This window comes from Antennarius striatus, chromosome 13, assembly GCF_040054535.1.
Source record: "Antennarius striatus isolate MH-2024 chromosome 13, ASM4005453v1, whole genome shotgun sequence".
Lineage (NCBI taxonomy): Eukaryota > Metazoa > Chordata > Actinopteri > Lophiiformes > Antennariidae > Antennarius > Antennarius striatus.
In genome coordinates, this window is record NC_090788.1 from 16,210,355 (window position 1) to 16,237,918 (window position 27,564).

Genomic DNA, 27,564 nt, shown 5'->3' on the forward strand with positions numbered 1-27,564 from the left:
CCTTGTAACATGTCTCACCTTATTCCTTTTAGACTTTACCCAACTTACCCACTTTTCATAACACATCAAACGGAGAAACATCCAGTGGCAGAAAAATACAACTGTACTGTACCGTCACATTCAGGGGAGCAGGGCCAGGTTTCATCAATACTTATGGATCTGTAAACTGGACTTTGTCCAGTGACATTGATTGATGAATTTAGAGAAGCGCACACTATTATATCTGTGGTATGTAAGAAGAACTAAAATATCTCCATGTACAATTATTATTTTAATGCTAAATTTCAACAAAATCCTGTATAATGGCCATGCCAAAGGACTTATACCAAAAGAAATGGTGTGATCTGACAATTAAGAAGGGAATTAAAGTTATTTTTTACAAAATATTTTAAATAGATATTTCGATGTAGAGGGCGACACGGTGGCGCAGTGGGTAGCGCCGTCGCCGCACAGCAAGGTGGTTCCAGGTTCGCGTCCTGCTCTGTGTGGGGTTTTGCATGTTCTCCCCCTGTCTGTGTGGGTTCTCTTCACGTTCTCTGGCTTCCTCCCACCTCCAAAAACATGCGCTTCAAGTTCATTGGCAGATCCCGAATTGACCATAGGTGTGAGCGAGTGACTGTACTTCTATGTCAACAGAAATATTGTTTAGAGCTTAGCTTACTTATCAGTGTAAGTCAAGGACAGTTATTTTTGTTTGGTTTTGACAGGTGGTTTTTCTTCCTGTGGTGTTAAATTGATAGGATGACGGATTTTTTTTAAAACGCAACTTTTTAAAAATGCATCGAAAACGATTCGCGTCCACACGACAGCGTTTTTAAAAAAAATCTCCGTCCACATGTAAACGCACCGGTGCGTTTTCGAAGACGGCTATAAGCATATGCCAAACCATGTGGTGGCAGTATTGAGACAACTTTTATCCAATAGGAATCCTCCATGTTCTGTTGGCACAACACACGGGCCCATAAATATGACGTCACATCGGTTTTCGTCGCAGGCAAGACGTCAGCGTTTTTAAAAAGTCCCGGGGACACACCGTCCACACAACAACGCAGACCCAGCGTTTTTAAAAAAATCCGAACGAAAACGCAACTTTTTAAAAACGCTGGCCGTGGTGGATTTTTTTGAAAAACGGTGTGTCTGCGTTGTCGTGTGGATGGCGTATCCGCGACTCTTTAAAAACGCTGACGTCTTGCCTGCGACGAAAACCGATGTGACGTCATATTTATGGGCCCGTGTGTTGTGATGACAAAACACGGAGGATTCCTATTGGATAAAATTTGACTCAATACTGCCACCACATGGTTTGGCACGCTTATAGCCGTCTTCGAAAACGCACTGGTAAGTTTACGTGTGGAAGGAGATTTTTTTTAAAAAACGCTGTCGTGTGGACGGGAATCGTTTTCGATGCGTTTTTAAAAAGTTCCGTTTTTAAAAATATCCGTTAACGTGTGGACGGGGCCTCAGACTGAAACACTTAAATTGATAGAGGGCAGTTGGTGTTTGGCCTAAAAAGCTGACAGATAAAGTTGTTTTCTTTTCACAGTGGAAGTGACAACAACTGATTGGAATTTGTGTCCAATTCCAGTACTATCCAAAAGAGACTGCTGCTGAGGCAGAGGACACGCTGGCATTTGTGGATCTCCTGAAAAAGCTGCTGGATCTTAATGGGGAACTGAGAATCTCTCCCCATAAAGCTCTGCAGCACCCCTTAGTCACCATGTCACACCTACCTGACAACCCTGACACTGGATATTAGTAAGTAATCGTTTCTGCAGTTCACACATGTTTGGATGCAGTGATGGGTACATTTATTGATTTGCTGCTTGTGCAACTTGGCCAAGAGTTGCTTGGTAGGGTTACCCTCAACTGCAAATTGTGATTACTGTGAGCAGGTTTCTCAATAAAGTTAAATTGTTTTTTGTGCCATTGTCCCATCATAGAGTCACCATCTGCTGGAGATCTGGTCTCTCATTCCAATGATGAAGACTCAGCTCACTCACAGTCCAGAGATCACTGCTTCATTTTGTTACATCCCGCAAAACGGTGATATATTGTAATTGCCAGTGTTTTTGCGTTTGTCTGTCCATCCCCCAAAATATCTTCACAACCGTGAAAAAGATGAAACAAAAAGCACATTACTTGGGCGGAAAAGAGGATAAAAATGAGATGATGACCTTGACCTTGAGAAAACTAGGTCAAGTTCAAATTTCAACTTCTGTACCCATCGCAGATTTTTGAAAGGCAGTCACGTGATACCGTATGTGCATTCTATTGGCTGACGGCATCTGGAAGTGCGCTACTTTCCATGAGTGTCGGAATTTTGTGAGACACAAAAGTGCTTTAAACAGTCGATAAGAGTGTGGGCAAAGGTAACATAGATAGGGAATGGTGTAATATCAGTATGGGGAGGGTTCATAAACATTTCAATTACTGTAAATAATGAAATAAATAGTTTGTTGCTCTATCGCAGAATTTGTAAATCGCGTGTGGTTCCTGGAACACAGTAACCACGAGAAACGACGGCGCACTGTATACCTTTTTGGTACACATCTCTGAAATCTGATAAGATATAATCACAAAACAAAAAACAACATTTTCAGGAAGCCAGAGGAACAAAAATGAGTTTTGGCCAGTTAAGAATATAGTGGCCATTTTATTTCCCCCTCTGTGTTAATTTTTAGTTTGACCCAAGTAGTAATTAAGTTCCTTGCTTGATTGTTAGGCAGGTCGGTCTTGTTAAGTTATGTCCATTCATTCACTTCAGTTCTGAGTTCTGTTGGAGTTTAGTTATACTTAGTTGGCCTCTTTTGTGACTTCATTTCGTTAAACACTTTTGTTAAATGTTTTGCTTTTTGGGAAAATAAAAGAAAAACCCTGTTTTGGGACAAAACATTTCCTGTATCTTGCTGCCTTACTGTTCGGTCCCTGACAACCACTTTAAGCTCTCGGCTCATAGGTGGCATGTAGCCCTCTCATGGATATCAAGACTGGATCTTCATCACGGCCATCAAGCCAGTCTTCAGGCTCCATGGCTGGCTCCGGCCCCGCTATGTGTGAGAAGTGAAAATAAAAGGGAGTCAACAGTGGTTTATTTGTTTAGTCTGAAGACAGATGGTTAATGACCAAACTAAACCAACTGCTCCTCTCTGAATTGTGTTTGTGGTGCTTATTACTGTTTTCCTGTTTGGCTTACTTTTTTGGGGAACTGTCATTGTGATGGGCTCACACTTCTTGTCAAGTCAGACATCCTTAATTGAAACACAAATCATTGTTTCAATGATTTATGTTTCAAATATAACAAAACTAATGGAATGAATAACCAATCACCATACCCTTGTTTTTCTAACTTCAGCAGAATATCTAAATCCCTGGAGACAATAAATATCTCTTTTCCTTGTCTTTTAACCTATTTCACATGACCATGCTGTTACGTTTTCTGTAGCAGTTCATTGAGTGTGAAGCCTCAGGTTCCCCTATAGCCTTGATATGTTTTTCTCCAAAGCTCCGCTGGCATGTATGTAAAGTTTCAACCTTTTTGAAAATGACAACTGTTAAGATCATTCCGGGGGAGCATCACCGTGTGTCCATGCAGGCATTCAAGCTCATGCAACTGAGAATGCGCTTTGATCTTTGTTGACGGTTGCAAATGTGCTTTCATGTCTTTCATGTCTTTAATGTCTCAGTCACTTTCATTTAAGCTGAGAGTGATCAGACATATATTGTAGCAGCAGCACAAGTTTGGTCTCACCGGGCAGAGTGGTACCTGAACCTCCACGACGTGCATTATTCACAAACGAGAGGACGGCGCTTTGGATTACTTTGGCACACGGCCCTGTGTCTTTCTGAACTCAGACCTGTGATGCACGCATTGTGACGCATCTCAGCTGAAACCTCAACTTGTATTGAGATCAGATTCAATTTTCACCTCCTTCTGGGATCGAAGCAGGAGCCAAATCATGATTCGACTGGGCAGTGCAACATTGATCCTGCAGCTGGTGCTGTGTCTGTTCTGCAAAACCTCCTGGGCAGCACCTCTAGGTGGGATGGAAGATGGAAAGATCCTCGGCCCAGAGGAGTTGAGGGGAGTGAGCTACTTCAGCACCTTCCTGATGGACCACTCATCAGGCATGCTGTATTTGGGCGCTAAAGATGCCATATTGGCTGTGGACACCAACAAACTGAACCAACAACCCCAAATGATTGTTTGGGATGTTCCTGAGGAGAAGAGGAGGTCTTGTATGGACAAAGGAAAGACACAGGCTGACTGTAACAACTACATCCGTCTGCTGGAGTTTGTGAGCGATGGACGCCTCTACGTATGCGGCACCTACGCCTTTGACCCCCAGTGTGCCTTTTTGGACCTGTCATCCTTTACTCTGGAGAAAACTGAGGGTGGAGGAGTGAAGATGGAAACAGGGAGGGGCAAATTTCCCTTTGAATCCAGTCAGCCCTACACAGCTATTATGGCAGATGGTATTCTGTACACAGCAGCCACTAAGAACTTCCAGGGGACACTGTTTAGCATCTCCCGGGCAACAGGCCCCGTACAAGAGCGAATCCGAACTGAAGATTCCATCAACTGGCTAAATGACCCAAAGTTTGTGAGCTCAGCCTTCATACAGCAGTCTCCAGAAAACAACCCAACGGGAGACGATGACAAGATCTACTTCTTTTTCACTGAGGTGGCTAACACGAATGATCTTCACACCAGAGTCAAAGTGTCAAGAGTGGCACGTGTCTGCAAGTCTGATGTGGGAGGAATGAGGGCACTGCAGCGACGCTGGACCACCTTTCTCAAGGCAGAGCTGGTGTGTGAGGACAGACCCAGTGGTCAGCGCTATAACATCCTAACTGATGTTTTCACCACAGAACACAAACCAGGTGACCCCAGCAGCACACACTTCTATGGATTGTTCTCCTCCCAGTGGGAACCAGAGGTATCAGCAGTGTGTGTGTTCAGTCTTTCTGACATCAGCAACGCGATGGATGGTCCTTATAAAGAGCGGAAGGAGACCTGCCACAGCAGTCTTAAACCTGAACCTGTTCCCATACCAAGACCTGGCCAATGCTTGAATGCTGCTCTGAAGGCTGCAGGATTTGACTCTTCACAGAATCTTCCTGACAAGGTGTTGTTGTTTGCAAGAAATCACCCTCTGATGGCGCAACGTGTAACTGCAGCACCCCTACTTGTCCGCAAGGGAATCACATACACTAAGCTGGCTGTGACACTGACAGACAATGGACAGAAGCAGAAAGGGGCATTGATGCACCTTGGGACAACTCGTGGGGAGCTCCACCGGGTGGCAATAGCGAACCACAATGCCACCTTGCTGCAGGAGATTCCTCTGTTCTCTTCACAGGAGCCTGTAAACAATATACTGTTGTACCAGGACTGGGCTCTGGTGGGCAGCCCTATGTCTCTGGCTCGTGTCCAGGCTAAAGGCTGCTCTCTATATCCCAGCTGTGAGGTGTGTGCCAGAGCCAGAGGCTTAGGCTGTGTATGGAGCACAATGGAAGGAGCCTGCAGGGCAACGACGGCCGAGCCTCCCCCAGGTGATATTATTGATGAAGCCATGCAAATGTGTGACATAGGAGAAGGACGCTGTACCCCTAAAACCAGGGAGCTTCAAGTCCTTGTAGGTCTGCGTCTCCTTTTGCCGTGTATTCAGCTGTCTCCCAGGCCCTGCAGCTGGGAATATCCTCCCCACACACACACCAGGCAACACGGCTCTGAACTGGAAGTGACTGTAATGGAAGACAGCCTGGGAATATACATCTGCACTTGCCAGGAGGGTGGGCCAAGTATTAGAAACCCCACCTTCTGCCGCAGAGCAGCCTATCAGCTGACACTACAGCACCCAACTGCTGCTCTTCCAACAAAAGGAACAGAAACAGCAACAGGTGTTCCTCCAACAGAAGGAACAACAAGAGCAACAGGCGTTCCTCCAACAGAAGGAACAACAAGAGCAACAGGTGTTCCTCCGACAGACAGAACAACAGCAACAAGTGTTCCTCCAACAGAAGGAACAACAAGAGCAACAGGTGTTCCTCCAACAGGAGGAACAGAAACAGCAACAGCTATTCCTCCAACAGAAGGAACAACAAGAGCAACAGGCGTTCCTCCAACAGAAGGAACAACAAGAGCAACAGGCGTTCCTCCAACAGAAGGAACAACAAGAGCAACAGGCGTTCCTCCAACAGAAGGAACAACAAGAGCAACAGGCGTTCCTCCAACAGAAGGAACAACAAGAGCAACAGGCGTTCCTCCAACAGAAGGAACAACAAGAGCAACAGGCGTTCCTCCAACAGAAGGAACAACAAGAGCAACAGGCGTTCTTCCAACAGAAGGAACAACAAGAGCAACAGGCGTTCCTCCAACAGAAGGAACAACAAGAGCGACAGGCGTTCCTCCAACAGAAGGAACAACAAGAGCGACAGGCGTTCCTCCAACAGAAGGAACAACAAGAGCGACAGGCGTTCCTCCAACAGAAGGAACAACAAGAGCGACAGGCGTTCCTCCAACAGAAGGAACAACAAGAGCAACAGGCGTTCCTCCAACAGAAGGAACAACAAGAGCAACAGGCGTTCCTCCAACAGAAGGAACAACAAGAGCAACAGGCGTTCCTCCAACAGAAGGAACAACAAGAGCAACAGGCGTTCCTCCAACAGAAGGAACAACAAGAGCAACAGGAGTTCCTCCAACAGAAGGAACAACAGGAGCAACAGGTATTCCTCCAACAGGAGGAACAACAAGAGCAACAGGCGTTCCTCCAACAGAAGGAACAACAAGAGCAGCAGATGGTCCTCCAACAGAAGGAACAACAAGAGCAACAGGAGGAACAGAAATAGCAACAGGCGTTCTTCCAACAGAAGGAACAACAAGAGCAACAGGCGTTCCTCCAACAGAAGGAACAACAAGAGCAACAGGCGTTCCTCCAACAGAAGGAACAACAAGAGCAACAGGAGGAACAACAATAGCAACAGGAGTTCCTCCAACAGAAGGAACAACAAGAGCAACAGGTGTTCCTCCAACAGACAGAACAACAGTAACAAGTGTTCCTCCAACAGGAGGAACAGAAACAGCAACAGGTATTCCTCCAACAGACAGAACAACAGTAACAAGTGTTCCTCCAACAGAAGGAACAACAAGAGCAACAGGTGTTCCTCCAACAGGAGGCACAGCAAGAGCAACAAGTGTTACTCCAACAGGAGGAATAGCAAAAGCAACAGGGGGAAGTCGCCACATCTTAGCCATCTACATCCTTGTCTTCTGTGGTGGTTTAGTGCTTGGTGTATTACTCCACTACTTCTCGTGCCATCGGCGCGGCATTGGCCACCAGGAGCCACACAAGCCAGATAATTTGCGGTTGTCTGAGATGGGGAGTGAGTTGTTGGGCTCCTCCACCACACACAATGCAACCCACAGCAATCCCAGCAATGGTCATGAGAGTTCCCTGGATGTCAACTGTAACACAAGTAGCATTGGTCTGAATGTCACCTCTGACATTTTAGCTGTAGACATGCTTGATGAAAGGATGGAAGACAGAATGAGTTCTACAGGGGTGGAGAAAATATCAGCACAGGCAAATGAAACAGATGATGGGCTGGGGGATGGCATAGGGGAAGTAATGAAAGGACAAGGAGAAGATGTCAAGCTTCCCTATGTTTAAAGCACAAGCAGCAATTGCCAAGTGTGAAGAAAGTTCAATATGAAAGGTCTACTGACTGCAACATTTTGCTTCCTCTAAAAAAAACACTGAATGCCACTGGGATGAATGTTAAATGTTGCTGACTAAATGCCTTAGATGTGTAGCTGTGGCATGAAGAGAGACTGCAAAGATATGAGTTATATTCAAGCTTATGCCTTACCACGTAAGAGAAATGACCGTGAGATGACACATGTCCCAGAGTTGAGTCATTTAGGATGAGAAAACTGTATCAGACATAAATATGAGATGTAAGTTTGTAGTATGAGTGTGATCTCGCAACTTGAATGTTGCACAGATTCAAAGACAAAATGTTTACATGTTTATACATAGAAAAGCCACATTGTATCTCTGTAATTGTTGTGACGGTACTGCAAATGCACTTAAATTTCAAGTGCACTTTTCATGTCTCAGGGGTTTTCTGTTTTGCTATTTCTATTCATCTCTCAGACACCACTTTTATCTGACACTTTGATGTGTCCAAAGGCACCAAAGGACACCTGAGCGATATTTGAAAAACACTTTTCAAAGATCGTCTAGATAGACTGGTTCTGCCACAAACAAGGCATACAACACCATGGATAATGCAGCCTTGTATGACTGCCTGTAGTGGCCTTGACTGGGCTAGCCCTGCCCAAGCCTAAGAGGATGGTAGGGTTGAGGGTCACCTATCAGATTTGTGTAAAACTCAAAGATGGAAGTAACTGACAGCTGATCTGTCGCCATTCAGCCACTGTGACTGAAGGCAAGTGGTTTTCCAAATGCTGCAAGATGTACAGTATATCAGTCAGAGAGAATGGAACTTGCTGGACACCACAATCACCTTGTTTTTTGAGTGTGGATTTAAACATACAAGTCTGTTATTTGTTCATGCTTTGTAATAAAGCTTTAAAAAGTTGAAAAAAAGAACCTGAGAACTACTTCATGGGTACTGAGCTATACGAAGGGTTATTAGTCTGATAAGCTCTTCTGAAATAACGTTGTTCAGTTTGCCTTTAGTCACAAATTATCGATAATGATTGGTGGCACGGTGGCGCAAAGGTGGACGAACTGACGGCGCTGTGCAGGACTGATCATCGCTACCGGGAGACCAGCTTGTTGGTGTTCTCAGAGACGTGGCTAACCGGTGACGTGCCGGACGCTAACGTCCGACTAACCGGCTTCTCCTCCGTCCGAGCGGACCGGGACACGAACACCGCCGGTAAGAAGAAAGGAGGTGGATTAATCATCTACACCAACGATAGATGGTGCCATCCGGGACATGTGACGGTGAAATCAACACTGTGTAACCGCGATCTGGAGCTAACAGCTGTTAGCATCAGACCCTACTACCTGGCGCGTGAATTCTCACACGTCATCGTCCTCGCCGTCTACATCCCTCCACGGGCGGACCCTGAGGCGGCACGAGAGACCATCTGTGGGACCACCTCTGCTCTTCGGACCCGGCACCCGGAGGCGCTCGTCATCATCACCGGTGACTTTAACCACGTCACCCTGGACTCATCTCTCCCCACAATGGTCCAGTGTGTAGACTGTCCCACACGGAAGAACAGAACCATCGATCTGTTCTACACTAATGCTAAGGAGGCATACACCGCCACCCCCCTCCCTCCACTAGGTAAATCAGACCACAACCTAGTGTACCTACAGCCCACCTACATCCCGCTGGTGAAACGGCTGCCAGCAACAACACGACAGGTCAGGAGGTGGTCCCCGGAAACAGAGGAGATGCTGAGGAACTGCTTCCAGATCACCGATTGGGATGTTATTGTGGGCTCACATGGGGAAGACATTGAGGGGGCAGCTCAGTGTTTTACAGACTACATAAACTTCTGTGTGGACACCGTGGCCCCTGTCAGGACAATCAGGTGTTACCCCAACAACAAACCATGGGTAACCAAGGAAGTCAAGGCTGTCCTGAACAGGAAGAAGCGGGCGTTCAGGAGCAAGAACGAGGAGGAGATGAGGAAGGCCCAGAAGGAAGTGAGACTCTGCCTGAGGGAGGCCAAGGAGGCGTACAGGAGGAAGCTGGAGAAGCAGCTGGGGCGCAACCAAGTGCGGGAGGTCTGGAATGGGATGAGAACCATCACCGGACACGGGAAAGGGCGCAGCACTGTGGAGGGGAATATTGAACGAGCGAATGAACTTAACAGCTTTTTCAATCGGTTCAGCTCCCCCACCACTCCCGGCTCCTCGTCCCAGGCCTCTCCTGGCCTACAGGCCTCTCCTGGCCCTACAGACCGCTCCACTGATGCTCCCTCCTCCTGTGCTTCCTCTCCTTCCACCCCTGCCACTTCTCCCGAGCCCACTCCAAGAACTGCGAAGCTCAACGGCCCCACCTCAACCACTGGACTTCCAACCTCGCCACAACCTCCTGCTCCCACCACGACCGAGACCATCATCACTGCAGACCTGGTGACGACAACGCTGAGGAGGCTCCGTCCCTACAAGGCGGCTGGACCAGATAAGGTCTCCCCAAGACTCCTCCGAGCCTGTGCTTCGGAACTAGGGGACCCCCTGCAACAATTGTTCAACCTCAGTCTGCGGCTGGGGAGGGTCCCGTCACTGTGGAAGACCTCCTGCATTGTCCCTGTACCCAAGAAAGGACGCCCTACTGAGCTCAACGACCACCGACCGGTCGCTCTTACCTCCCACGTAATGAAGACCCTAGAGCGACTGGTCCTGGAGCTCATGCGTCCACAGGTGCAGGGTGCTATGGACCCTCTCCAGTTTGCCTATCAGGCCAAGGTTGGGGTTGACGATGCTGTCATGTACCTCCTCCACCGCACACTCTCCTACCTGGACGCCGGGGGCTGTGCCGTCAGAGTGCTCTTCTTCGACTTTTCGAGTGCCTTCAACACCATCCAGCCCCAGCTCCTGCAGGATAAACTGACCTCCATGGCTGTGGACCCCTACCTCGTGAGCTGGATTACGGACTACCTAACGGACAGACCCCAGTACGTCCGTATGGGGGACTGCTTGTCTTCTATGGTGACCAGCAGCACGGGGGCGCCACAGGGGACCGTTCTATCCCCCATTCTCTTCACCCTCTACACATCAGACTTCAAGCACAACTCGGATACATGCCACATACAGAAGTACTCCGATGACACCGCGATAGTGGCATGTATCCGGGAGGGTGATGAGGGGGGGTACAGGGCATTGGTGGCTGACTTCGTGGAGTGGTGCCAACAGAACCAGCTCCAGCTCAACGTCTCCAAGACAAAGGAGATGGTTCTGGATTTCCGGCGGGCACCTCCCTCTCCACAGCCGGTGATCATCAATGGCAGTGAGGTGGAGGTGGTAGAAAACTATAAGTACCTGGGACTGCAGCTAGACAGCAGACTGGACTGGTCACTCAACTCCAACTGTGTGTACAAGAAGGGGCAGAGCAGGATGTACTTCCTGAGGAGGCTGGCCTCCTTCAACATCTGTCCTAAGCTCCTTTTCATGTTCTATCAGTCCGTAGTCTCCAGTGTGCTGTCATACGCCATTGTGTGTTGGGGTGGGGGGGCCAGGAAAAGAGATATGGACCGTCTGAACAGACTCATCCGCAGAGCGGGCTCAGTGGTCGGGCTGAGCCTGGACTCTGTGGATATGCTTCTGGAGAGCAGGACCATGTCTAAAATTAAGGCCATCATGAACAACACCAGGCACCCCCTACACACCACCTTCTCCCAGCAGAGAAGCACCTTCAGCGGCAGACTGCTGTCACACAGCGCCTCCACAGAGAGGCTGAGGTCCTCCTTCGTGCCCCGTGCCATCAGGGGGTACAATGACTCTCTCAAGAGGAGCGGGGGGGAGGTGGCGAGGTCAGCACGGGGTTGAAAATAGATTTAATTTAATTTAAATTTAATTTTATACTGTTGTATATATATATATATAAAATTTATTTATTTATTTTTTATACTGTTTTTATATTTTAATTCAATTTTATACTGTTTAGATTTTATTTTATACTGTTTATATTTTAATGCTGTAATATTTTTAAATTTTATACTGTTTATATTTTTAGTTATAGTTTAGTATATAAGTCCTGTTAGTGCTGCATGTGTCTGTCTGTTAGTGTAATGTATGTCTTGTGGTATGTCCTGTGATGTCAGTGTTTCCTTTTCTCCTGGTGTTTATCCAGTATTATTTGTTAAGTAATGCCTGAGCAGTGGATATATGCAATTTCCTCCGGGATTAATAAAGTATCTATCTATCTATCTATCTATCTATGTTGCCACACAGCACTTCAGCTTCCGGTTCGGGTCCCACTTCCATATTCTCCCCGTGTCTGTGTGTGTTCTCTCCAGGTTCTCTGGCTTCTTCCCACCTTCCAAAATAAGCACTTCAAGCGAATTAGCCAGCTTCAATTTGCCCGTAAGTGTGAGTGTGTGCATGCATGGTTGTTTGTCTTGATTTGGCTCCGCGGTGCACTGGTTTTGCACCCAGAGTGTCCCCTGCCTCATGCCCCCAATGAGCTGGGATAGGCTCGTGACAGCAGTAGTAGCCGGTACAGAAAATGGATGGATGGATCAATCAATAATGATTAATCATACTCATCTATGTGAGGACACTGACCACGTTAATGAGTTATCCCAATAATTATCAACAATGACATCAAGATGGGAAACCAATATCAATATTCAGCACTTTATTTCTATTCATTTGAGGAACTGTAAAATTTTCAGATGATCACTTTTCATAGAATATGTGTTCATTCTGACTATCCACTGACAAACCCTTTGAACAAATCCTGAATGTTAAAAAAAAATCAACTTACACATTTTGAATTTTGTGGTTTGTTTCTCTGTTAGAACACTGCATGCTGTTTACCAGGGTATTGTAATCTGGTGTGTAACACGACAGTGTGCAACTTGACAATGTGTAACTGTCAGCTTACACACTGTCAAGTTACACACTGGGTTGTGAGGTGTGTTCTGTCTGTTTGTTGTTGATGAAGTTCTATCAGAAAACATGATTCACAAGAGATTGATTGAACCAAGCAGGCTGGCACCCTTTCTAGCTGCTGTGCACATACCACAGTACTTCTGTGTCAAGAAGGCACTAAAAGTTTAGTGCAGCCTGCTAGCTTTTGAGGTGGTGGTCATTTTGCAATGTTATGATTTCAATCTCCACCTGTCCAGCATCCAAGTTGAATACTGCACTCAGCTGCTCAGCAAAGCATGTTGTGTCCACTCTTGCTTTGTGACTTCATGGTGCTTTCCTGCAACAATTGTTTCACATGCAGAAACATTGTCTTTTAGCATTGACTGCGCGGAGGGTAAGTGCTGCATCTTTTTTCTCTGTAAATCCACACAGAAAATGTTTGTCTTGGCTTTAAATGCTTTTAAAGCATTTTTCACACCAGCAACAGTCTTACTTTGCTTTTCAGCTTGCATTTTGTGTGTTTAGTACCCCAGTAATGTCCATCAAAAATGCAAGGTCAAGTGTCAACTCTTTGTCCTCCAGCAGTTAGATGTCTTCACCTTTGGACTGCATGAACTCTGATTTCACTCAAAAGTAATGAAATGAAGTCAAACTCGTCCTCTGATGAGCCATCTGGTTTCTGTGTATAGCACCAGGTCACCATATTCAATTGATCTCCTCCAAAATCAGCTGGAGAATCCGTTGTTGGATTGAATATGTTATGATTTTCACAACGGGTGACGTGTACAAAGCCGATCACTTTTGAACATAACGCCCACTGGTGAGTAATGCAGAAGTTTTAGGAAGTCTGGTTCACCTTTCACTCAGGATGCGAAACCACCTGCAATTCGCCAGATCTAGATGATGAGGACTCATTTGGTCCTTGGGGGTGACCTGGTGTTCACAGGTATAGTTTTGTGGCCCCTGCTGCAGACCTTGGAACAATCCCGATCGGCTTCAATTCGATCAGCAGTTTCCTGGTTTAACAAACAAGGCGTTGCACTCAGCTGACTGAGCAAAAGCGAAAGACCTTCTAGTGTCTAGAACCAACCTGCATGATTATTCTAATAAAAATAAAATAAAAATAAATTAGAGACAAGAAGAAATAATGTAATACAGTTGGAAAAATCGGACCAACCGTAACCAGTTGCACCACATTGGTGACGCGCAAAGACGGAGGTTAACATCAAAGCACATAAAAAGCAGTGTTAAACCCCAGTACCTGTAAATTTAGCAGAGACTACTGTGTTATTCATTCATTAATTCATTTAATGAATACTACTGTGTCCACAGAGAGGATTCAGCTCTGAAAATGTCAACGTGTGCATCATCATATTCTTCTGATGCATCAAGTAAGTCTGCTCATTATAACAGTCACAAACATGTCTAAAACTGAGCATTAAATTTTACAGGGGTGATTATGTGAAATATTGTTCAGAGCTTCATTTACTTAGCAGTGTGATTAAAATAATAGATCAAAGCTAGTGCATTGATCTATGGTTTTACTCACACTGGCCTTCTTCATATGCACTAGTCTATGCACTAGTCAGGTACTACTTTCATGGTACCCTGATCTACCCTCAAGGTAGGTCAGGTTAAGTCGCGGGATATTGCAGTCTCTGACTGCCTTAGTTCTAGGTTTTGTTTGGTTTTGACAAGCATTTTTTCTTCCTGTGGTGTTAAATTGATAGGTTAAAACTGAAGCACTTAAACTAATAGAGGTCAGTTGGTCATTGGCATGAAAAGCTGACAGATACTTTTTTTTTTTCTTCTCACAGTGACAACACCTGAGGTTCAGATTGAGCATCATCTGCAGAGCTCCTCTTCAGTTTACTCCGTTTTGGAGCTTATTGGTAAAGGCTGTTACGGCAAAGTGGTTCGGTGCACCAGTCTGACAACTAAAGACCCAGTGGCGGTCAAAATATTTAAGGACAGTTACCACGACAACATTGCAAAGGAGGTAGGTTTTGGAGTCCTGCTGAATCAGAATCCTACATCAGACGTTGAGCTGTGTTCATGTTTCCTCTTTTCTCCCCAGATTTCCATGCTAAAGGTGGTCAGTGTCCTGAATTCAGACTACAACAACATCGTCACGTTCGTGGAGACATTTGAGTATAACGGACAAACCTGTCTAGCATTTGAGTCACTAGACAAGAACCTGTGTGATGTCCTCTGAGAACGAGGGTGGAATCCTCTCTATCCGAGTGAGATCCGACCAATTGCAAAGCAGGTGAGTGTTATTATGGATCTAGCAATCATCATTAATTGAACCTTTCATCTTTCACCATACAGAACAGCAGATGGAAAACTGCATCCTAAACCTGTCCATTCTACTTTTTGTCTCTGCAGCTGTTTGTGGCTTTAGATGCTCTCAAAGAACTCGGGGTCGTGCATGCTGACCTGAAACCTTACAACATCATGATTGTCAACATGCGGGACCAGCCCGGCCGAATCAAAGTCATAGACTTTGGTGAAGCCATTAGGGTGTCCGATGCTAAGCCTGGGATGGAATGGCAGCCAATTGGATACAGGTCTCTTCATCCTACATAGCTCAATTGTTCCAGTGAACTTATCTCATTCAAAATCCATGCTGTTACTTAGAGTCTCAACTCTTTCCCAAAAGTCCTCATCTTTCCCTCTTATTTTCCCTTCTCAGGGCTCCAGAAGTCTTCCTTGGATTGCCCTTCACCGAGTCTGTTGATGTGCGGGGAGTGGGATGCATCCTATCCTTCCTCTACCTGGCAGATCCCATCTTTTCATCCGTCTCCGAGTGTCAGATGGTAGGTCACATACTTCAGATGGATGTACAGTCAGAACCTGGGACTTCAATGTCAAAAGATTTGGTTTTGTCTTTTTTTGTGTGTGCAGATGCAATCCATACTTCAGATTGTGGGCCAGCCGGCAGACCACCTGCTCCGTAGAGGGAAATTTACACATAACTATTTCACTGAGGACGATACAGCTGATGGGACAATGTGGAAGCCAAGGGTTGAGTAGCCATTGTCTTCTGTCTTTGGGTTGACTCAATGATTTTATTTGAACTTCAAATGAATCTCATACATATCTTGCCCTTTTAGGGGTCAGGATATCAACCAGTTGGCTGGATCCTGGATGACCTGGTAACATAACAAATTATAACAAACATTTTACATTAGACATTATAACATTATACATTATTATAACAAACAAAACTAAACAAATTAATAGCCCATGACCATACGCTTGTTTTTCCAATTTCAACAGAATATCTAAACCCCTGGATACAATAAATATCTCTTTTCTTTGTCTTTTAACCTGTTTCACGTGACCGCGTTGCAACATTTTCTGTAGCAGCTCATTGAGTGTGAAGTAAGCCTCAGGTTCCCCTGCAGCACCGGTTTGTTTTTCTCCAAAAGCTCCGCCGGCATGTATGTAAAGTTTCAGCCCTTTTGAAAATGACAACTGTTAGGATCATTTTGGGGGACTGTCACCGTGCATTCCAGCTCATGCAACTGAAAACGCGTTTGATCTTTGTTGAGGGTTGTAAATTTGCTTTCATGTCAGTCATGTCTTTTAATGTCTCAAACAGTTTAATTTAATCTGAGAGTGATCAGAGATCTATTGTAGCAGCAGGACATGTTTGGTGTCACCGGGTAGAGAGGTACCTGGAACCCCCACGACGAGCATTACTAACAAATGAGAGGACGGCACTTTGGATTACTTTGACACACAGTTTGTCACACTTATTGGGGGTTACAAAACTTTTTTTAATATATAGAAGTATCCACTAGAGTATTTATCATTCCCTTGGATCGAGCCCTGTGTCTTTCTGAAATCAGACCTGTGATGCATGCAGCTGAAACCTCAACTTGTATTGAGATCAGATTCAATTTTCACCTCCTTCTGGGATCAGAGCAGGAGCCAAATTATGATTAGACCTGGTGGTGCAGTGTTGATCCTGCAGCTAGTGCTGTGTCTGTTCTGCAGAGCCTCTTGGGCAGTGACTCTGGGTGGGATGGAAGACGGAAAGATCCTCGGCCCAGAGGAGTTGAGGGGAGTGAGCTACCTCAGCACCTTCCTGATGGACCACTCATCAGGCATGCTGTATTTGGGCGCTAAAGATGCCATATTGGCTGTGGACACCAACAAACTGAACCAACAACCCCAAATGATTGTTTGGGATGTTCCTGAGGAGAAGAGGAGGTCTTGTATGGACAAAGGAAAGACACAGGCTGACTGTAACAACTACATCCGTCTGCTGGAGTTTGTGAGCGATGGACGCCTCTACGTATGCGGCACCTACGCCTTTGACCCCCAGTGTGCCTTTTTGGACCTATCATCCTTTACTCTGGAGAAAACTGAGGGTGGAGGAGTGAAGATGGAAACAGGGAGGGGCACATTTCCCTTTGAACCCAGGCAGCCCTACACAGCTATTATGGCAGATGGTATTCTGTACACAGCAGCCACCAAGAACTTCCTGGGGACACTGTTTAGCATCTCCCGGGCAACAGGCCCTGCACAGGAGCGAATCCGAACTGAAGATTCCATCAACTGGCTAAATGAACCAAAGTTTGTGAGCTCAGCCTTCATACAGCAGTCTCCAGAAAACAACCCAACGGGAGATGATGACAAGATCTACGTCTTTTTCACTGAGGTGGCTAACGAGTATGATCTTCACACCGAAGTCAAAGTGTCAAGAGTGGCACGTGTCTGCAAGTCTGATGTGGGAGGAATGAAGGCGCTGCATCAACGCTGGACCACCTTTCTTAAGGCAGAACTGGTGTGTGAGGACAGACCCCGTGGTCAGCGCTATAACAACCTAACTGATGTTTTCACCACAGAACACAAACCAGGTGACCCCAGCAGCACACACTTCTATGGATTGTTCTCCTCCCAGTGGGAACCAGAGGTATCAGCAGTGTGTGTGTTCAGTCTTTCTGACATCAGCAACGTGATGGATGGTCCTTATAAAGAGCGGAAGGAGACCTGCCACAGCTGTCTTAACCCTGAGCCTGTTCCCATACCAAGACCTGGCCAATGCTTGAATGCTGCTCTGAAGGCTGCAGGATTTGACTCTTCACAGAATCTTCCTTTCAATGTGTTGGTGTTTGCAAGAAATCACCCTCTGATGGCGCAACGTGTAACTGCAGCACCCCTACTTGTCCGCAAGGGAATCACATACACTAAGCTGGCTGTGACACTGACAGACAATGGACAGGAGCAGAAAAGGGCATTGATGCACCTTGGGACAACTCGTGGGGAGCTCCACCGGGTGGCAATAGCGAACCACAATGCCACCTTGCTGCAGGAGATTCCTCTGTTCTCTTCACAGGAGCCTGTAAACAATATACTGTTGTACCAGGACTGGGCTCTGGTGGGCAGCCCTATGTCTCTGGCTCGTGTCCAGGCTAAAGGCTGCTCTCTATATCCCAGCTGTGAGGTGTGTGCCAGAGCCAGAGGCTTAGGCTGTGTATGGAGCACAATGGAAGGAGCCTGCAGGGCAACGACGGCCGAGCCTCCCCCGGGTGATATTATTGATGAAGCCATGCAAATGTGTGACATAGGAGAAGGACGCTGTACCCCTAAAACCAGGGAGCTTCGAGTCCTTGTAGGTCTGCGTCTCCTTTTGCCGTGCATTCAGCTGTCTCCCAGGCCCTGCAGCTGGGAGTATCCTCCACACACACACACCAGGCAACACGGCTCTGACCTGGAAGTGACTGTAATGGAAGACAGCCTGGGAATATACATCTGCACTTGCCAGGAGGGTGGGCCAAGTATCAGAAACCCCACCTTCTGCCGCAGAGCAGCCTATCAGCTGACACTACAGGGCCCAAATGCTGCTGTTCCAACAGAAGGAACAACAAGAGCAACAGAAGGAATAGCAACAGCAACAGGGGGAAGTCGCCACATCTTAGCCATCTACATCCTTGTCTTCTGTGGTGGTTTAGTGCTTGGTGTATTACTCCACTACTTCTCGTGCCATCGGCGCAGCATTGGCCACCAGGAGCCACACAAGCCAGATAATTTGCGGTTGTCTGAGATGGGGAGTGAGTTGTTGGGCTCCTCCACCACACACAATGCAACCCACAGCAATCCCAGCAATGGTCATGAGAGTTCCCTGGATGTCAACTGTAACACAAGTAGCAGTGGTCTGAATGTCACCTCTGACATTTTAGCTGTAGACATGCTTGATGAAAGGATGGAAGACAGAATGAGTTCTACAGGGGTGGAGAAAATATCAGCACAGGCAAATGAAACAGATGATGGGCTGGGGGATGGCATAGGGGAAGTAATGAAAGGACAAGGAGAAGATGTCAAGCTTCCCTATGTTTAAAGCACAAGCAGCAATTGCCAAGTGTGAAAAAAGTTCAATATGAAAGGTCTACTGACTGCAACATTTTGCTTCCTCTAAAAAAAACACTGAATGCCACTGGGATGAATGTTAAATGTTGCTGACTAAATGCCTTAGATGTGTAGCTGTGGCATGAAGAGAGACTGCAAAGATATGAGTTATATTCAAGCTTATGCCTTACCACGTAAGAGAAATGACCGTGAGATGACACATGTCCCAGAGTTGAGTCATTTAGGATGAGAAAACTGTATCAGACATAAATATGAGATGTAAGTTTGTAGTATGAGTGTGATCTCGCAACTTGAATGTTGCACAGATTCAAAGACAAAATGTTTACATGTTTATACATAGAAAAGCCACATTGTATCTCTGTAATTGTTGTGACGGCACTGTAAATGCACTTAAATTTCAAGTGCACTTTTCATGTCTCAGGGGTTTTCTGTTTTGCTATTTCTATTCATCTCTCAGACACCACTTTTATCTGACACTTTGATGTGTCCAAAGGCACCAAAGGACACCTGAGCGATATTTGAAAAACACTTTTCAAAGATCGTCTAGATAGACTGGTTCTGCCACAAACAAGGCATACAACACCATGGATAATGCAGCCTTGTATGACTGCCTGTAGTGGCCTTGACTGGGCTAGCCCTGCCCAAGCCTAAGAGGATGGTAGGGTTGAGGGTCACCTATCAGATTTGTGTAAAACTCAAAGATGGAAGTAACTGACAGCTGATCTGTCGCCATTCAGCCACTGTGACTGAAGGCAAGTGGTTTTCCAAATGCTGCAAGATGTATATCAGTCAGAGAGAATGGAACTTGCTGGACACCACAATCACCTTGTTTTTTGAGTGTGGATTTAAACATACAAGTCTGTTATTTGTTCATGCTTTGTAATAAAGCTTTAAAAAGTTGAAAAAAAGAACCTGAGAACTACTTCATGGGTACTGAGCTATACGAAGGGTTATTAGTCTGATAAGCTCTTCTGAAATAACGTTGTTCAGTTTGCCTTTAGTCACAAATTATCGATAATGATTGGTGGCACGGTGGCGCAGTGGGTAGGGATGTTGCCACACAGCACTTCAGCTTCCGGTTCGGGTCCCACTTCCATATTCTCCCCGTGTCTGTGTGTGTTCTCTCCAGGTTCTCTGGCTTCTTCCCACCTTCCAAAATAAGCACTTCAAGCGAATTAGCCAGCTTCAATTTGCCCGTAAGTGTGAGTGTGTGCATGTATGGTTGTTTGTCTTGATTTGGCTCCGCGGTGCACTGGTTTTGCACCCAGAATGTCCCCTGCCTCATGCCCCCAATGAGCTGGGATAGGCTCGTGACAGCAGTAGTAGCCGGTACAGAAAATGGATGGATGGATCAATCAATAATGATTAATCATACTCATCTATGTGAGGACACTGACCACGTTAATGAGTTATCCCAATAATTATCAACAATGACATCAAGATGGGAAACCAATATCAATATTCAGCACTTTATTTCTATTCATTTGAGGAACTGTAAAATTTTCAGATGATCACTTTTCATAGAATATGTGTTCATTCTGACTATCCACTGACAAACCCTTTGAACAAATCCTGAATGTTAAAAAAAAATCAACTTACACATTTTGAATTTTGTGGTTTGTTTCTATGTTAGAACACTGCATGCTGTTTACCAGGGTATTGTAATCTGGTGTGTAACACGACAGTGTGCAACTTGACAATGTGTAACTGTCAGCTTACACACTGTCAAGTTACACACTGGGTTGTGAGGTGTGTTCTGTCTGTTTGTTGTTGATGAAGTTCTATCAGAAAACATGATTCACAAGAGATTGATTGAACCAAGCAGGCTGGCACCCTTTCTAGCTGCTGTGCACATACCACAGTACTTCTGTGTCAAGAAGGCACTAAAAGTTTAGTGCAGCCTGCTAGCTTTTGAGGTGGTGGTCATTTTGCAATGTTATGATTTCAATCTCCACCTGTCCAGCATCCAAGTTGAATACTGCACTCAGCTGCTCAGCAAAGCATGTTGTGTCCACTCTTGCTTTGTGACTTCATGGTGCTTTCCTGCAACAATTGTTTCACATGCAGAAACATTGTCTTTTAGCATCGACTGCGCGGAGGGTAAGTGCTGCATCTTTTTTCTCTGTAAATCCACACAGAAAATGTTTGTCTTGGCTTTAAATGCTTTTAAAGCATTTTTCACACCAGCAACAGTCTTACTTTGCTTTTCAGCTTGCATTTTGTGTGTTTAGTACCCCAGTAATGTCCATCAAAAATGCAAGGTCAAGTGTCAACTCTTTGTCCTCCAGCAGTTAGATGTCTTCACCTTTGGACTGCATGAACTCTGATTTCACTCAAAAGTAATGAAATGAAGTCAAACTCGTCCTCTGATGAGCCATCTGGTTTCTGTGTATAGCACCAGGTCACCATATTCAATTGATCTCCTCCAAAATCAGCTGGAGAATCCGTTGTTGGATTGAATATGTTATGATTTTCACAACGGGTGACGTGTACAAAGCCGATCACTTTTGAACATAACGCCCACTGGTGAGTAATGCAGAAGTTTTAGGAAGTCTGGTTCACCTTTCACTCAGGATGCGAAACCACCTGCAATTCGCCAGATCTAGATGATGAGGACTCATTTGGTCCTTGGGGGTGACCTGGTGTTCACAGGTATAGTTTTGTGGCCCCTGCTGCAGACCTTGGAACAATCCCGATCGGCTTCAATTCGATCAGCAGTTTCCTGGTTTAACAAACAAGGCGTTGCACTCAGCTGACTGAGCAAAAGCGAAAGACCTTCTAGTGTCTAGAACCAACCTGCATGATTATTCTAATAAAAATAAAATAAAAATAAATTAGAGACAAGAAGAAATAATGTAATACAGTTGGAAAAATCGGACCAACCGTAACCAGTTGCACCACATTGGTGACGCGCAAAGACGGAGGTTAACATCAAAGCACATAAAAAGCAGTGTTAAACCCCAGTACCTGTAAATTTAGCAGAGACTACTGTGTTATTCATTCATTAATTCATTTAATGAATACTACTGTGTCCACAGAGAGGATTCAGCTCTGAAAATGTCAACGTGTGCATCATCATATTCTTCTGATGCATCAAGTAAGTCTGCTCATTATAACAGTCACAAACATGTCTAAAACTGAGCATTAAATTTTACAGGGGTGATTATGTGAAATATTGTTCAGAGCTTCATTTACTTAGCAGTGTGATTAAAATAATAGATCAAAGCTAGTGCATTGATCTATGGTTTTACTCACACTGGCCTTCTTCATATGCACTAGTCTATGCACTAGTCAGGTACTACTTTCATGGTACCCTGATCTACCCTCAAGGTAGGTCAGGTTAAGTCGCGGGATATTGCAGTCTCTGACTGCCTTAGTTCTAGGTTTTGTTTGGTTTTGACAAGCATTTTTTCTTCCTGTGGTGTTAAATTGATAGGTTAAAACTGAAGCACTTAAACTAATAGAGGTCAGTTGGTCATTGGCATGAAAAGCTGACAGATACTTTTTTTTTTTCTTCTCACAGTGACAACACCTGAGGTTCAGATTGAGCATCATCTGCAGAGCTCCTCTTCAGTTTACTCCGTTTTGGAGCTTATTGGTAAAGGCTGTTACGGCAAAGTGGTTCGGTGCACCAGTCTGACAACTAAAGACCCAGTGGCGGTCAAAATATTTAAGGACAGTTACCACGGCAACATTGCAAAGGAGGTAGGTTTTGGAGTCCTGCTGAATCAGAATCCTACATCAGACGTTGAGCTGTGTTCATGTTTCCTCTTTTCTCCCCAGATTTCCATGCTAAAGGTGGTCAGTGTCCTGAATTCAGACTACAACAACATCGTCACATTCGTGGAGACATTTGAGTATAACGGACAAACCTGTCTAGCATTTGAGTCACTAGACAAGAACCTGTGTGATGTCCTCTGAGAACGAGGGTGGAATCCTCTCTATCCGAGTGAGATCCGACCAATTGCAAAGCAGGTGAGTGTTATTATGGATCTAGCAATCATCATTAATTGAACCTTTCATCTTTCACCATACAGAACAGCAGATGGAAAACTGCATCCTAAACCTGTCCATTCTACTTTTTGTCTCTGCAGCTGTTTGTGGCTTTAGATGCTCTCAAAGAACTCGGGGTCGTGCATGCTGACCTGAAACCTTACAACATCATGATTGTCAACATGCGGGACCAGCCCGGCCGAATCAAAGTCATAGACTTTGGTGAAGCCATTAGGGTGTCCGATGCTAAGCCTGGGATGGAATGGCAGCCAATTGGATACAGGTCTCTTCATCCTACATAGCTCAATTGTTCCAGTGAACTTATCTCATTCAAAATCCATGCTGTTACTTAGAGTCTCAACTCTTTCCCAAAAGTCCTCATCTTTCCCTCTTATTTTCCCTTCTCAGGGCTCCAGAAGTCTTCCTTGGATTGCCCTTCACCGAGTCTGTTGATGTGCGGGGAGTGGGATGCATCCTATCCTTCCTCTACCTGGCAGATCCCATCTTTTCATCCGTCTCCGAGTGTCAGATGGTAGGTCACATACTTCAGATGGATGTACAGTCAGAACCTGGGACTTCAATGTCAAAAGATTTGGTTTTGTCTTTTTTTGTGTGTGCAGATGCAATCCATACTTCAGATTGTGGGCCAGCCGGCAGACCACCTGCTCCGTAGAGGGAAATTTACACATAACTATTTCACTGAGGACGATACAGCTGATGGGACAATGTGGAAGCCAAGGGTTGAGTAGCCATTGTCTTCTGTCTTTGGGTTGACTCAATGATTTTATTTGAACTTCAAATGAATCTCATACATATCTTGCCCTTTTAGGGGTCAGGATATCAACCAGTTGGCTGGATCCTGGATGACCTGGTAACATAACAAATTATAACAAACATTTTACATTAGACATTATAACATTATACATTATTATAACAAACAAAACTAAACAAATTAATAGCCCATGACCATACGCTTGTTTTTCCAATTTCAACAGAATATCTAAACCCCTGGATACAATAAATATCTCTTTTCTTTGTCTTTTAACCTGTTTCACGTGACCGCGTTGCAACATTTTCTGTAGCAGCTCATTGAGTGTGAAGTAAGCCTCAGGTTCCCCTATAGCACCGGTATGTTTTTCTCCAAAAGCTCCGCCGGCATGTATGTAAAGTTTCAGCCTTTTTGAAAATGACAACTGTTAGGATCATTTTGGGGGACTGTCACTGTGCATTCCAGCTCATGCAACTGAAAACGCGTTTGATCTTTGTTGAGGGTTGTAAATGTGCTTTCATGTCAGTCATGTCTTTTAATGTCTCAAACAGTTTAATTTAATCTGAGAGTGATCAGAGATCTATTGTAGCAGCAGGACATGTTTGGTGTCACCGGGTAGAGAGGTACCTGGAACCCCCACGACGAGCATTACTCACAAATGAGAGGACGGCACTTTGGATTACTTTGACACACAGTTTGTCACACTTATTGGGGGTTACAAAACTTTTTTTAATATATAGAAGTATCCACTAGAGTATTTATCATTCCCTTGGATTGAGCCCTGTGTCTTTCTGAAATCAGACCTGTGATGCATGCAGCTGAAACCTCAACTTGTATTGAGATCAGATTTAAATTTCACCTCCTTCTGGGATCAGAGCAGGAGCCAAATTATGATTAGACCTGGTGGTGCAGTGTTGATCCTGCAGCTAGTGCTGTGTCTGTTCTGCAGAGCCTCTTGGGCAGTGACTCTGGGTGGGATGGAAGACAGAAAGATCCTCGGCCCAGAGGAGTTGAGGGGAGTGAGCTACCTCAGCACCTTCCTGATGGACCACTCATCAGGCATGCTGTATTTGGGCGCTAGAGATGCCATATTGGCTGTGGACACCAACAAACTGAACCAACAACCCAAAATGATTGTTTGGGATGTTCCTGAGGAGAAGAGGAGGTCTTGTATGGACAAAGGAAAGACACAGGCTGACTGTAACAACTACATCCGTCTGCTGGAGTTTGTGAGCGATGGACGCCTCTACGTATGCGGCACCTACGCCTTTGACCCCCAGTGTGCCTTTTTGGACCTATCATCCTTTACTCTGGAGAAAACTGAGGGTGGAGGAGTGAAGATGGAAACAGGGAGAGGCACATTTCCCTTTGAACCCAGTCAGCCCTACACAGCTATTATGGCAGATGGTATTCTGTACACAGCAGCCACCAAGAACTTCCTGGGGACACTGTTTAGCATCTCCCGGGCAACAGGCCCTGCACAGGAGCAAATCCGAACTGAAGATTCCATCAACTGGCTAAATGAACCAAAGTTTGTGAGCTCAGCCTTCATACAGCAGTCTCCAGAAAACAACCCAACGGGAGACGATGACAAGATCTACTTCTTTTTCACTGAGGTGGCTAACGAGTATGATCTTCACACCGAAGTCAAAGTGTCAAGAGTGGCACGTGTCTGCAAGTCTGATGTGGGAGGAATGAAGGCGCTGCATCAACGCTGGACCACCTTTCTTAAGGCAGAGCTGGTGTGTGAGGACAGACCCCGTGGTCAGCGCTATAACAACCTAACTGATGTTTTCACCACAGAACACAAACCAGGTGACCCCAGCAGCACACACTTCTATGGATTGTTCTCCTCCCAGTGGGAACCAGAGGTATCAGCAGTGTGTGTGTTCAGTCTTTCTGACATCAGCACCGTGATGGATGGTCCTTATAAAGAGCGGAAGGAGACCTGCCACAGCTGTCTTAACCCTGAGCCTGTTCCCATACCAAGACCTGGCCAATGCTTGAATGCTGCTCTGAAGGCTGCAGGATTTGACTCTTCACAGAATCTTCCTTTCAAGGTGTTGGTGTTTGCAAGAAATCACCCTCTGATGGCGCAACGTGTAACTGCAGCACCCCTACTTGTCCGCAAGGGAGTCACATACACTAAGCTGGCTGTGACACTGACAGACAATGGACAGGAGCAGAAAAGGGCATTGATGCACCTTGGGACAACTCGTGGGGAGCTCCACCGGGTGGCAATAGCAAACCACAATGCCACCTTGCTGCAGGAGATTCCTCTGTTCTCTTCACAGGAGCCTGTAAACAATATACTGTTGTACCAGGACTGGGCTCTGGTGGGCAGCCCTATGTCTCTGGCTCGTGTCCAGGCTAAAGGCTGCTCTCTATATCCCAGCTGTGAGGTGTGTGCCAGAGCCAGAGGCTTAGGCTGTGTATGGAGCATAATGGAAGGAGCCTGCAGGGCAACGACGGCCGAGCCTCCCCCGGGTGATATTATTGATGAAGCCATGCAAATGTGTGACATAGGAGAAGGACGCTGTACCCCTAAAACCAGGGAGATTCGAGTCCTTGTAGGTCTGCGTCTCCTTTTGCCGTGCATTCAGCTGTCTCCCAGGCCCTGCAGCTGGGAGTATCCTCCACACACACACACCAAGCAACACGGCTCTGACCTGGAAGTGACTGTAATGGAAGACAGCCTGGGAATATACATCTGCACTTGCCAGGAGGGTGGGCCAAGTATCAGAAACCCCACCTTCTGCCGCAGAGCAGCCTATCAGCTGACACTACAGGGCCCAAATGCTGCTGTTCCAACAGAAGGAACAACAAGAGCAACAGAAGGAATAGCAACAGCAACAGGGGGAAGTCGCCACATCTTAGCCATCTACATCCTTGTCTTCTGTGGTGGTTTAGTGCTTGGTGCCTTACTCCACTACTTCTCGTGCCATCGGCGCGGCATTGGCCACCAGGAGCCACACAAGCCAGATAATTTGCGGTTGTCTGAGATGGGGAGTGAGTTGTTGGGCACCTCCACCACACACAATGCAACCCACAGCAATCCCAGCAATGGTCATGAGAGTTCCCTGGATGTCAACTGTAACACAAGTAGCATTGGTCTGAATGTCACCTCTGACATTTTAGCTGTAGACATGCTTGATGAAAGGATGGAAGACAGAATGAGTTCTACAGGGGTGGAAAAAATATCAGCAGAGGCAAATGAAACGGATGATGGGCTGGGGGATGGCATAGGGGAAGTAATGAAAGGACAAGGAGAAGATGTCAAGCTTCCCTACGTTTAAAGCACAAGCAGCACTTGCTAAGTGTGAAGAAAGTTCAATATGAAAGGTCTACTGACTGCAACATTTTGCTTCCTCTAAAAAAAACACTGAATGCCACTGGGATGAATGTTAAATGTTGCTGACTAAATGCCTTAGATGTGTAGCTGTGGCATGAAGAGAGACTGCAAAGATATGAGTTATATTCAAGCTTATGCCTTACCACGTAAGAGAAATGACTGTGAGATGACACATGTCCCAGAGTTGAGTCATTTAGGATGAGAAAACTGTATCAGACATAAGTATGAGATGTAAGTTTGTAGTATGAGTGTGACCTCGCAACTTGAATGTTGCACAGATTCAAAGACAAAATGTTTACATTTTTAGACATAGAAAAGCCACATTGTATCTCTGTAATTGTTGTGATGGCACTGTAAATGCACTCAAATGTCAAGTGCACTTTCCATGTCTCAGGGGTTTTCTGTTTTGCTATTTCTATCCATCTCTCAGACACCACTTTTATCTGACACTGATGGGTCCAAAGGACACCTGAGCGATATTTGAAAAA

At 45.7% G+C, this 27,564-nt stretch overlaps 3 protein-coding genes across 3 annotated transcripts; all 3 read left to right on the forward strand.

The window, feature by feature from the left end:
• Nucleotides 1–3,956: 3,956 nt before the first annotated feature.
• Nucleotides 3,957–7,670, forward strand: LOC137605727 (semaphorin-4F-like). The gene is made up of 2 exons (XM_068330434.1): nt 3,957–5,901; nt 7,231–7,670. Exons 1-2 carry the CDS (start codon nt 3,957–3,959, stop codon nt 7,668–7,670), a joined length of 2,385 nt encoding a protein of 794 aa, XP_068186535.1.
• A 5,811-nt stretch (nt 7,671–13,481) lies between these two features.
• On the forward strand, nt 13,482–18,933 carry LOC137605729 (semaphorin-4F-like). Its single transcript, XM_068330435.1, has 10 exons — nt 13,482–13,527; nt 14,155–14,205; nt 14,399–14,580; nt 14,659–14,787; nt 14,970–15,151; nt 15,277–15,400; nt 15,489–15,608; nt 15,698–15,739; nt 15,951–16,027; nt 16,587–18,933. Exons 1-10 carry the CDS (start codon nt 13,482–13,484, stop codon nt 18,931–18,933), a joined length of 3,300 nt encoding a protein of 1,099 aa, XP_068186536.1.
• Nucleotides 18,934–19,979: 1,046 nt separating this feature from the next.
• On the forward strand, nt 19,980–27,020 carry LOC137605730 (semaphorin-4A-like). Its single transcript, XM_068330436.1, has 11 exons — nt 19,980–20,006; nt 20,092–20,164; nt 22,242–22,292; nt 22,486–22,667; nt 22,746–22,874; nt 23,057–23,238; nt 23,364–23,487; nt 23,576–23,695; nt 23,785–23,826; nt 24,038–24,114; nt 24,674–27,020. The coding sequence occupies exons 1-11, from the start codon at nt 19,980–19,982 to the stop codon at nt 27,018–27,020; spliced, it is 3,354 nt and encodes a 1,117-aa protein (XP_068186537.1).
• The last annotated feature ends 544 nt before the right edge of the window (nt 27,021–27,564 follow it).

Excerpts from the sequence above, each read along its gene's own strand:
- LOC137605727 (XM_068330434.1), top strand. The coding sequence starts at position 3,957 with ATGATTCGACTGGGCAGTGCAACATTGATCCTGCAGCTGGTGCTGTGT. Across the intron at positions 5,902-7,230 it reads AGGAACAGAAACAGCAACAG|GGGGAAGTCGCCACATCTTA; the intron begins GTGTTCCTCCAA and ends CAAAAGCAACAG.
- LOC137605729 (XM_068330435.1), top strand. The coding sequence starts at position 13,482 with ATGATGAGGACTCATTTGGTCCTTGGGGGTGACCTGGTGTTCACAG. Across the intron at positions 14,581-14,658 it reads ACGACAACATTGCAAAGGAG|ATTTCCATGCTAAAGGTGGT; the intron begins GTAGGTTTTGGA and ends TTTTCTCCCCAG. Across the intron at positions 15,401-15,488 it reads CCGTCTCCGAGTGTCAGATG|ATGCAATCCATACTTCAGAT; the intron begins GTAGGTCACATA and ends TTGTGTGTGCAG.
- LOC137605730 (XM_068330436.1), top strand. The coding sequence starts at position 19,980 with ATGATTGGTGGCACGGTGGCGCAGTGG. Across the intron at positions 23,696-23,784 it reads GGACAATGTGGAAGCCAAGG|GGGTCAGGATATCAACCAGT; the intron begins GTTGAGTAGCCA and ends TTGCCCTTTTAG. Across the intron at positions 23,827-24,037 it reads GCTGGATCCTGGATGACCTG|CAGCTCATTGAGTGTGAAGT; the intron begins GTAACATAACAA and ends CATTTTCTGTAG.